This window comes from Anastrepha obliqua, chromosome 2, assembly GCF_027943255.1.
Source record: "Anastrepha obliqua isolate idAnaObli1 chromosome 2, idAnaObli1_1.0, whole genome shotgun sequence".
Classification (NCBI taxonomy): domain Eukaryota; kingdom Metazoa; phylum Arthropoda; class Insecta; order Diptera; family Tephritidae; genus Anastrepha; species Anastrepha obliqua.
Genome location: NC_072893.1, coordinates 109,335,522 through 109,347,593, shown reverse-complemented (window position 1 = coordinate 109,347,593; position 12,072 = coordinate 109,335,522). Strand labels below are relative to the sequence as shown.

The 12,072-nt window shown below is 36.3% G+C and overlaps 1 protein-coding gene across 13 annotated transcripts in view; it reads left to right on the top strand.

The window, feature by feature from the left end:
• The window catches only part of LOC129238841 (inositol hexakisphosphate and diphosphoinositol-pentakisphosphate kinase), a 104,515-nt gene that overhangs the window by 53,980 nt on the left and 38,463 nt on the right, over positions 1-12,072 (top strand). For 6 of the 13 annotated variants that reach the window (XM_054874046.1, XM_054874045.1, XM_054874044.1 and 3 more), the window contains exons 2-5: positions 5,402-5,593; positions 5,662-5,893; positions 5,953-6,107; positions 6,177-6,264. In XM_054874046.1, the coding sequence (XP_054730021.1) occupies positions 5,402-5,593; positions 5,662-5,893; positions 5,953-6,107; positions 6,177-6,264 (667 nt within the window). Of the gene's footprint in view, positions 1-5,112; positions 5,132-5,401; positions 5,594-5,661; positions 5,894-5,952; positions 6,265-12,072 lie in introns of those variants that run through there. The other 7 variants (XM_054874047.1, XM_054874048.1, XM_054874051.1 and 4 more) reach the window with 2 other exon arrangements.

The following is a 12,072-nucleotide window of genomic DNA, read 5'->3' as shown; positions in this document are numbered from 1 at the left end:
TTCTAATAATATGTCTTTAATTCTTAACAAATTGCCGTATATGATAAAAACAAAACAGAATCAGCAAAATATTCAAACAAAAAAACCAAAACAACTCACATGTGTACAATTTTGAACTTTTCGTTATTCTTACTTTTGTTTGATTTCTTAATTCTCTTATCAGCAATAGACATGCAGTTTTACCGTTATATGTTTTGTTTGTTCATTCTTCTTATTATTCGAAGCAGATTTGTTGATTTTAGCAATTAGTCTATAAAGTACCGCGAAAAAATGAAGAAGCTTTCGTCTGATGTCGAAAATAGTATTATTAGCCTAACTGAAAGAGGCTGTTCGACTCGTGCTATATCAGATCAGCTTAAGATTTCCCATTCAGCGGTGTCCAAGGTCCAAAAAAGACGAAATGTTGCACCCAAAAACATTATTAAAGGCCGTAAACGTCTCTTAAAAGACTCTGACGCCAGACTAATGATGTCGGATAAGTTCCTAACACCAAAGAAGGCATCTATGGACATAGGCACTGGCTAAGATTGGATATGTGGCAAGTGTGAAAAAAAATAAACCAGCTCTATCCGAGAAGAATGTCAAGGCTCGATTGAAATTTGCCCGGGAACACAGAAACTGGACTCTAGATGAATGGAAACGTGTTATCTGGTCAGATGAATCCAAGTTCAACCGTTTTGAATCGGACGGCAAGCAATACTATTGGCATAGGCCCGGCGACAAACTTCAAAACCACCATGGGAAGCAAACCGTCAAACATGGAGGAGGCAATGCCAAAGTTTGGGGATGCTTTACTTGGTGGCATATTGGACCATTACAAAAAATTGATGGTATAATGTTAAAAGAAGACTACCTCAATATTTTGCAAACCCAACTATCAAATTTTCTGGATAAGTGTGCCTATCCCGAAGAGGAAATTACTTTTCAACAAGATGGGGACCCGAAGCACACTGCCAAAATTGTCCGCGAATGATTAAAAAGCCAAAATTTTAAGTTGATGGAGTGGCCAGCTCAAAGTCCCGACCTCAATCCGATTGAGAACCTGTGGTCAATCGTGAAGCGACGGCTCGGGCAATATCAATCAGCGCCATCCAACCTAGACGATTCTTGGAAGCGTGTAGCACTGGAGTGGAATTCCAAAAGAAACCATAGAGAAGCTGGCCGAGAGTATGCCAAACCGAATAAAAGGCGTAATAGCTAATAAGGGTCTGTGGGCAAAATATTAATTTCATATCATATTTCATTTTGTTCACTAAAGGTGCAAAATTGTACACATGCGAGTTGTTTTGGTTTTTTTTTGTTTGAATATTTTGCTGATTCTGTTTTGTTTTTATCATATACGGCAATTTGTTAAGAATTAAAGACATATTATTAGAACAAAAGGTGTTTTTGATTTGCCTCATTCGTTTGCATTTTATTGGCCCACAAAGTTGAGAATGTCAACTATGGAAACACTTTTGCTCCCTACTGTATACGACTAAATCGCATGTGAATGTGATCGAAGTGAATGAATGGAGGGAGCCAGAAAGGACAGCTTTTCAGTCTCCGATTCTTTGTAGCAATTGAATGGAGGGAGCCGGAGAGGCCCAGTGTCCAGTCTCTCTTAAAACTGCGTTTATCTCTCATGACGATGAGGCCGTATTGAAAGCCGGACGGTGCGAGATGAGATAATTAAGATAGTGCAGACTTGAAGATGTATTTTTTTCTCAATCGTGTATGACCTTCATTTAGAAGTACAGAGATTTCGGACTACTTTCTTGGGATGGTATTTTAGCTTTTGTAGGTATTTAAGCTAATGGGTTGACTTCGTAATAAACTTGTACGTCGATAGCCAAGCGGCTATAAAAGCGATAAAGTCATATTATCATCCAAAAACTTCCATGAATGCAAGGAAGCAACCAACAAGCTCGCTCGTAAAAGCAGGTTTTATGTATATTGGATTCCAGGGCACAAAGGCATAGAGGGAAATGAGACAGTGGACAGAATAGCTAAAGAAGGCGCGAGACTTGCAAGGGATCAAATAAGTCAAGTACTTAAACTCCTGCGCATAATTTAAAAATAATTAGAAGAGCACTTGTTAAGAAAGGGGAAAGGCAGAACCCTTAGCTTAACCAATCGCAATGTTGCCAGGATCATGTCATGTGCGATATAATGATAAGTATACAAAATTGGTTATATCGTTTGATAGAAGGAACTATAGAACTTTAGTTGGTGTACTAACAGGGCACTGCCTAGTCACAGCGCATGATTACAAGCTAATTCCTAACGATGCTTGCAGGAAATGAGCATCTTCTATGCTACTGTCCGGCTCTCGGGAAAACTAGACTATGGTATCTGGGTGCTCTCAGTTTTGAAAGACTACAATCCAACCCGGCAGGGGAGCTTGAGCGACTCCTAAAATTCGCAACAGTGCGCGCATCTTGAGTGATGCATATTTTCGCTAAAACAAAAAAATCTGATCTGGTATCGCTGTGGACCAAACTGATCTCTGCTTGCCTTCGGCCAGCCAGTATAACCTAATACATTGATAGATTAACCTAGAATACTATGCGTGCTAAGATATTTTTATATCAGAAGCCGGACATTCTAATTTTCATATAGCAATAAACTTTCAAACTTGATTTCCCAACATTTTCATTTTTGCACATTCGTGTTTCTTACAGAAGGAGGACGATAGGTATGAGGAATGAAGAGAAATGTGTGTGGAATTTAATATGCATATGTATAATAACAAAAAAATGATAGAACAAGTTTTTTCTAATAGCGGTCGCTGTCACTCCTCGGCAGGCGATGGCAGATCTTCGAGTGTATTTCTGCCATGAAAAACAGCTCCTCTTAAAAAACCATTTGCCGTCTGTAGGTCTCTCAAAAACACACCGCAATTTACTCTTTTCTTTTACTTAAGGCGCTGTTTTAAAATTATTTATTGACGCATTTTTTTGATAATTGCCTTTTGCATCCAAAAAAAAAAAGTTGATTGTGAATACCAAGATTGTTATAAGGAATAATCGAAATGGTCATGGATGATACTCCAGTCATATCAGCAATTTGTTCTTTTTTAATCTTCCGGAATAGGTTTTCGACGGTTAAAACAGTGTTGGGCGTTTTGAACTACCATGAAATGGTAGGCGCTACTCCAAATTTTTTAGTGGTAGTTAAAATAAGAGTTTCATTACTAACAAATCTTCAAATCACTAAATCCGCTTATTGCACAAATTATTTAATGCACTATGCCCAACCCTGGCCTTCAATAATGTCTGAAGACGTCGTCACCCTGAGCGCTCGTCGTCTTCAATTAACTACGCCACTTATAATAGAGGAAAGGCCCTCCTAAATATATGAACCTTCTCTAATATTACACCGCGTTACACACATTCTGTCCTATGAACCAAATATACTTTTTCGGAAAGGGAATAAAAAATAAAAATGCACGTGTATCGGCGATTTTCATGTACACGTCACAATTTTTTTTTGTATATATTTTATAACTTTAAACGAGCAATTCTTGTATGCATATCTGTTAGCCACACGATCTCAGGATTAGCTTAACGGATTTGAATGAAATCGGGCACACAGACATTTCTAGACTTTTCACCTAGGTGTTGCCACTGACAATGTTTCACAGGGTTGCCACCTGTTCGAAATTAAAAAAAAAAATTGCATGAGATATGTCGATGTGGGTACCAAAAGACAGGTATTTCACTCCGCATTACAATAGAGATATAAAACCCCGAATTTTTTATTAATTTTATTGTATAATATTAAAATTAAAAATTGTTACATTAAACATTTTAATGCTTTTAAAGAAACTTAGGCCTTTTATTTTTGCGTTTGTAAGCATTTGTGTCAGTATCGCGACAAATAGACCAACAGTATTCGCCAAGCATATGCGTAATGTCTTGTCCTTTAAAGCGCTTTTCAATAGCCGCAATGTCCTGATGGAACCTTTCGCCATGTTCATCGGTACAAGCTCCTAAATCACCAGGGAAACAATCTAAATGATTGTGAAGGAAATGGATCTTTAGCGACATTAATATTCCCATTTCGCCATATGCCGAAATCATTTCTGCAACAATATTTTTATAATTGTCAGCTCGTTTGTTGCCAAGAAACTGCTCAATAACGGCAACTGTGCCTTTCCATGCACGTTGTTCGATAGCATTCAATTTTGATGAAAATTCATAACTTGCAACTATTTTTTTTATCTGCGGACCACTGAAAACACCTTAAATTATACCCATCATTAAAAAAATAAAGTTACTAAAAGCCTTCGTAAGATGAAATATACAGAAAGATGTTTTTGCGCAACAGAACTTAAAACAATTGTCAAAGTATACGTCTCCTAGTAGCGCAACTGTCAGATGATCTGAACTTCCGGAACTGTAACAAACACACAAACGGCACAGAGTGTGTTGTATGAAACAATAAATTAAAGGTTAATAAGTTGTTTAAAAATTTGGAGTTATGCCGAAACTTTAGAAACAAATTTTTTTTTTTAGAAAAAAAAAATTCAAGAAAATCTGAGAATTGATAAAATTTTTTTTTTTAATTTTACATAATAAAAACATTTCCATGAGTCTGCCTGCAGAAATTCAGCGCGATTGGATCACGGAAAAAGGGTTAAAAATTGATCCAAAGTTTTTAGCATAGGCGGACTACGAGCTCTATATTTTATACATAAAAAAAAAATTCTGACGTGTACATGAAAATCGCCGATACACGTGCATTTTTACTTTTTCTCCCCTTTCCGAAAAAGTATATTTGGTTCATAGGACAGAAAAAAAGTTCGTTTTTGTAACGCAGTGTTATGAGTGGTGGTTTTTGTTTTTTCTTTGCTTAGTAAGGAACTCAACTTCCCCATAACTATTTATGTTTTCTTACTTGTTTAGCCGGCGATAGCTTAAAATTGATTTTGATTTGCACTACTTCATTCCATATACTTTTTGATCTTTATTATTAGAACAATTTTGCGTGGAACAAAGGCGTGGATTTTGTTAATAAATAAATTGGGTGTTTTGTGTTTGTTCACCTCTGTAACTTGACTCATAACGGCAAATATCTTAATTTAACGCCGAAGTAATGAATTTTATTTTGCAATAACAGAGGGAGATTTCAAACTGGTGGAGATAAGGTTTGTTATACTATTTATTTTCACAGCAAAGTTTAATGAAATTGGAACTAATCAGATATTCGTTGGCGAATCGAAGCTTTATTTTAGCGCTTTTGTGCATATGCCGAAATTAAACAAAATTCCCGCTATACATACTACATACATACATATACACAATTACCTACATACATTTATTTGGCAATCATTTTTTCGATTAACTCTAAAATGGAAGCGTTTTTGACATATTTGAAAATATTTTATAATAAAATACGTTATACCATTCACAAACAGGGGGACGGTGAGAGCAATGACGGCATGGACTCAGATTGCAGCACCTGTTCGAATCCAGGGAAACAAGTCGTTGTTGGCATTTGCGCCATGGCCAAGAAAACACAATCCAAACCGATGAAGGAAATCTTAACACGTCTGCAAGAATTTGAATTTATTAAAATGCTTATATTTTCGGAAGATGTAATTTTAAAGGTAAATAGTCCGTGATGCAGTTTCAAGTTTCTTCAAAGATGATAATAAAGTTTGCATTTATTTCTCAGGAGACAGTAGAAAATTGGCCACTATGCGATTGCCTTATATCATTTCATTCGAAAGGCTTCCCGCTAGAAAAGGCCATTCAATACGCACAATTACGCAAACCTTACGTGCTTAACAATTTACATATGCAATACGATATACAAGATCGCCGCCGAGTTTATGCCATACTGCAGAAGGAAGGCATTGAAATACCGCGTTATGCTGTATTAGACCGCGATTCGCCCGATCCAAAACGTAAATAAAAACAATTACTGCAGCGTATTTACTGTTAATGTTAAATTCGTTTTCAACAGAACATGAACTAATCGAATCTGAAGATCACGTCGAGGTGAACGGCATTATTTTCAATAAACCATTTGTGGAGAAACCTGTATCGGCTGAAGACCACAATATTTATATTTACTATCCTACATCGGCTGGTGGCGGCAGTCAACGTTTATTCAGAAAGGTTCTACACTATTTTGGCACGCCTAATGTAAAACGAGTCTATAATATGTTGACTTTCACCTTTTTACAGATCGGCAGTCGCAGTAGCGTTTATTCACCAGAGTCGCGTGTACGCAAAACTGGTTCCTTCATCTATGAAGATTTTATGCCTACTGACGGTATGTATTAGCACTCCTATTTGATATTTTTGTAGCGAAATTTGTCCCTTGTGCCAAAAGCAAAAAATGCACTAATTTTCTCTTAAGACGTTTAGCCCATCGATCGCATTTGATTTTATTGCGAATAGTACCACAAATTCAACTGAATTGATTTTGATTTTTTGCGATTTATATCAACGCATTTAAATTTGGTTTTTGTGAAATTACATTTGGTATACCTTCACAGGCATTCGTAAGTGGTTTGATTGCATACTTTTTTTGAATACGCTTATTTTAAAAATATAAAGTTTCTACATTATAACAAATGTGTTGATCGTTTTAATCATTCATTGTATCAGGTAGTGTTTAACGAATCATACAATTATTTTTCATCTTCAATGAAAGTGAAATTGGTGAGTTAAATTTATGGTGGAACTATTCCGCTGTGAGTTAAGTTATAAATGTAATCATCTGCATGCAGCTAGAAACCAATGTATTGATGTCAACTATATTCATGTTCGTATGTTTTTGTATTTTTTGTATATTATAATAAATAAAAAAATAAATAATTGGCGCGTACACTTCTGTTAGGTGTTTGGCCGAGCTCCTCCTCCTCCTTTGTGGTGTGCGTCTTGGTGTTGTTCCACAAATGGAGGGACCTACAGTTTCAAGCCGACTCCGAACGGCAAATATTTTTATGAGGAGCTTTTTCATGGCAGAAATACACTCGGAGGTTTGCCATTGCCTGCCGAGGGGCGACCGCTATTAGAAAAATGTTTTTTTTTTTTTATTAATTTTGCTTTCACCGAGATTCGAACCAAAGACCTCTCAGTGAATTCCGAATGGTGATCACGCACCAACCCATTCGGCTACGGCGGCCGATACATAAGGCAATACAAATTATAAGAATGCATATGTGTATGTACACGCAATATTTGTGCAAGCAGTTTTTTCAAAAAAAGGTGCCTAAAGTTTTCTCGAGAAATGTCTGTTTATTCATCAATATCTAGGTATTTCTGCACCCTCAAAGTAATTATCCATCCACTTATAATGCTATTTTGATGCGTTTGCCAATCGCCGAAAAACTTCCGATATGCGCTTTTTTTGTGTGGCCTTGAGCTCTTCCTGCGCTGGGACCTTTATGTCATCCGTTGTGGCAAACCTTCGTACTTTCATTGAATTTTTAAGTTTTGCAGAAAAGATGTAATGATCTTCAAATATTTAGTTTCCGTATTTTTAATTTGTGAATTTGGCCAAAAATGCCAATTCTCAGACAGGGTTTGGAGTCCGGGTGAAAGTAAATATTAAAAGGAAAATGAACCTTAAAACGAGTGAAATTAGTTTTGGTGTTCTGTAAAACGAATTATTTGTTCATGCTTTAACTCGTTTTTGGTGCGTCTGAAAATGAACTTTACAGCTGAGAGCTTAACAAAACACAAACACGCAATTTTTAATGAAAAATTTAAAAGTTTTTTCTAATAGCGGTCACGCCACGGCAGTCAATGGCAAACTTCCAAGTGTATTTCTGCCATGAAGAGGCTCCTTATAAAAAAAATACCAGTCTAACGGTTAGACGCGATAGAAGTGAAACCTTCCGTAAAACAAACTGAGAGAGAATGAGACGAAAGCAGCATTTCAGGTTCATTATAATATTGCTATAAAGTTCATATTTTATTTTCTTCATTTGATTATTATTCATCCTCAATGTTTTCAATTTCAACAAATGATACGAGTGGCTTATGATAGCTAAAATATGATACAAATGCTTTGGTTTCGATGTTGTCAACATATCTTTGAAATACCGCGTCAATTGTTGTTTTTGATCGTGTTGTCGATTCAGTGCGATTGTTACACATTTTTAAATTGAATGTTGTATTGAGAACGTCAATTAAAGGAACCGCTGTGTCCAATGCAAAATTTACGTTAAAATCGCCACTTAAAATCATTGGAACTTTATCGTAAACTTTTCTAAGTATCCGCGATACTTCTGGTGTATACTTTATTAAATTTTCGTGAATGAATTCCGTGATGCTATTTATTGATTGATTCGGTGAAACATAAATTGCCACAATTAAAACTGTTTTTCCATTGCTCAATCTGGTTTCGCATGCACATATTTCTCCCACTTTAGAGAGCTGAACAGACAGTGTTCTAGTTGCTGTGCATTCAGATCTATCTGTGGAGTTACAATACGAGCACCGTCATTTTGATTGTGGTATATTGCAACACCGCCTGCAATTGCGGTAAATATTTAAAAATGAAAATATTTACGAATATAAAAATACGGACGCAATACAGCACACGCGGTTGCTATTATGAGCGTCGTAACGCGTATATTACACAGACGTACTAACATACACACAAACATTCGTAGGACGCTTGGTCTAAGCAAGTATTAGGTAGTGTAGTATAGGTATACATAATGCCTTCTCGCTCACCGTGGCTCCGTAATACGCAGGCGCGCACACATACGTACTAGCATACATACAAACATACATACGTATGACGCTTGAACTAAACACCAAAGCAAGTAATAGGCAGTGTAGTATACATACTACAATACTCACTATACTAGCGTGGCTCAGCAGTACGCAGCCACACACATATACGTATATCAACATATAACGCTTCGTAGCCAAGAGTGTCGCTTTTTCGTTTCATCGAGTTTCAAATCACTCCCAACGATTCTAAAGAAGTTTTCACTTCAAAAATATCTGTCGTTCGGAGTCGGCTTGAAACTGTAGATCCCTAATGCATATCTATTACAAGGGAAGCAACCAAGCCTGTGTCCATTTTGTAATGCTCGTGTCAGTATCCTGCACTTATTAGCCTTTTGCCCTGGACTAGATAGACAAAGACATCAGAATTTTGACGGTCATGATGCACTATAGCTACTAATTAACCCATTCGATTCCAACATGTCCAAGATCTATAAATTTCTGAAGGACTCTGATCTTCTACGACACACATATATGAACCAGCAATTCTTCAGCAGCCAGCTGAAAGTCTCCGTTGCTAGCGCTGAGTTATCTTTTTGTTTATTTGACAATTCTATTGTTATTTAAGCTTAAAAAAAAAAATAAAAATAATATTAAATAAATTTGAAGTAAATATTAGCTCACAATTTTTTGTGAACTCGTTTCTCAAAACATCCAATATCACGCGGAATTCTTTCAGTGAAAGTGACAAATTTAACACCTAACATCGGACGGAGGTGAAATTCACGCGGAAGTGAATTACAAAATCTGCCAGTCTTTCTTCAATTTATTCGGAAGTGAATTACAAAATCTGCCAGTCTTTCTTCAATTTATTCGATAGCCAATAACTTTCAAGCACACCAAAACATGACCAACCTTTATTCTTGTCGAAAGCAAACTTAAATATCAAAATGGCGGATAATGTTTCGTGTGTACAAACATATCGAAAAAGCCTACGGAATTTGAAATGCACCTTTCTTTGAACAAATCTTGTATCTGCCTCTTGTATTCATTCTTTGACATAAATTCATATATATGTTTATTAAAACATAGACCTTCTCACCAATTTTCGTCACAAATAATATATGTACACATGTTTTGTAAAAATGGAACGACAAAATTTAACTGAACTAGAAGATTTTAATAAAATACGCCGGCATATCTGCAAACAATTTTTACTGGGATACTGGTGCAGAAATGTTCCTTGTAGATATCTCTTAAGCCACGTCGCGATTTAAAGCGTGTTTCAGTGCGCTCATTAACGAGGCCCAAAAATACGTACAGGAACTTTAGGCGAACTATTCGACGAACTACCTATTGGTCTTGAAACGACCATAATTTCTTCAACGACGAAAATATTCTTAGTAATTACCTTCTGCTCAAATATGAACGAGTCGTTATCAATAAAACGGTCCGCGGATGACATATGGCAAAAATAATTTTTATGTTTTTTGGTAGGACTGTTATAAGCTTACATGGCAAATTTCAGCGTGATATGTCACACAGTTTGTTTTCTGTGCTACTGTAAACAAGTCAAGCTCGATTGTGTTCTTCGAATCCTCTTTTATGACTTCAATTGTCTCAAAATGTTTTCCACGGAGCGGCAACTTGAGCTTGGGAAAAAGGAAAAAGTCACATGGAGCCATATCAGGCGAATACGGTGCTTGCGGAACGATATTATTATTTTTGTTCAAATAATCGCGAACTAGACGTGATGTGTGAGCTGGTGCATTGTCGTGATGCAAGAACCATGACTTGTTGTCCCACAATTCCTTCCTTTTAAGACAAATGTTCTCGCGCAAACGTCTAAATAATATTCAGCGTTAACCGATTTTGCGATTTGTGCGATTTTCAAGCACAATTTCCTTTACTTTTCCGATGTTTTCGTCGTTTACTGATGTTGCTGGACGACGTTCATGAGGCAAGTTTTCAACCGATGTACGGCCCTCTTTGAACCATTTGTACCACTGGAAAATACGTGCACGCGATAGAGCAGAGTCCCCATAGGTTGTCTGCAACATTTTTAAGGCGTCTGAAGCCGAAATTTTGTTGGAATAACAAAATTTCAAACAAATTCTTTGTTCAACTTGAATTTCCATCGTTAAATTCGAAGAACACACTCGAGCTTGACTTGTTTACAGTAGCACAGAAAACAAACTATGTGACATATCACGCTGAAATTTGCCATGTAAGCTTATAACAGTCTTACCAAAAAACAAAAAAAAAGAGGTTGTCTGTAAAGTCGGTTTACTGACGATAGTTTAACGTGACAACGTCATAAGAAAATATTGATGGAATGGTTGCAATTTTCAAAACACAATTTTAATTTTATTTGTTTGATAGATATTTTGTATGGATATAGAGGAGGAGGTAAATGGAATTGCAATGGAATAGGTCAAGTTACATTTACACAAACGTGAGAAATGACGAAACATTTATCAAATTCATGAAAGATATCTTCAATTTCGATTGTGCATCAGACGTTAATAAGTCAACAACACTAAGAGGCACCATCATCGATTTGCCTTTTTCAAGACACTTTACACTCGAAACACTCCCTTTCATTTCCTACTTTTTCTATCATCGTCCTATTCTCAACAGAGAAATGGTTCATTACCATGCACACAGGAAGAAGGTATATGCAAATACAAGTATGTGAATTTATATACAAATGCGCATATACATACATATATATGCTCACTCAAGTAGGACAGAGCCAGATGTCGAACGTTGCCGAACGCGGGGGCCGATTGTGCTCTTTGTCGTTCGTTCCGCGCTCTCGCTTGCAGTTCAAGCACATTAGCTTACATTTGCTTGCGTACGGAATAGATTCGTATATTTGATATGTCCATATGACTTGTATGCATCTTTACATATAGATTTGTTGTTTTTGAAAATTGTGCGAAATTGTATATGTACATATATGCATGTTTATATACATATATTAGTATACAACATATCTTATAAGGTATGTGGTAAATATTACCTTACATTTTTTCCTTCATATATAATAAAAAAATTAATAATAATAACATTAAAACAACAGGTATTATTAACAAACTTGGTTTTATTTTAAATTCTTCAAGTAAATCAAATTAATAATAATCAATAAGAAGGCATATGCAAATACAAATACGTGGATTTATATATGTACATATGCGCATATACATACATATATACGCTCACTTAAGTAGGAGAGAGCAAGATGTCGAACGTTGCCGTTCGTTTGCTTTGTTCGTTACGCGCTTTCGCTTGCAGTTCATTCAAGGTAACGGCAATGAGCAAGGTAACGACAAATGAGCAAGGTAACGACAAATGAGCAAGGTAACACTAATGAGCAAGGTAACGACAC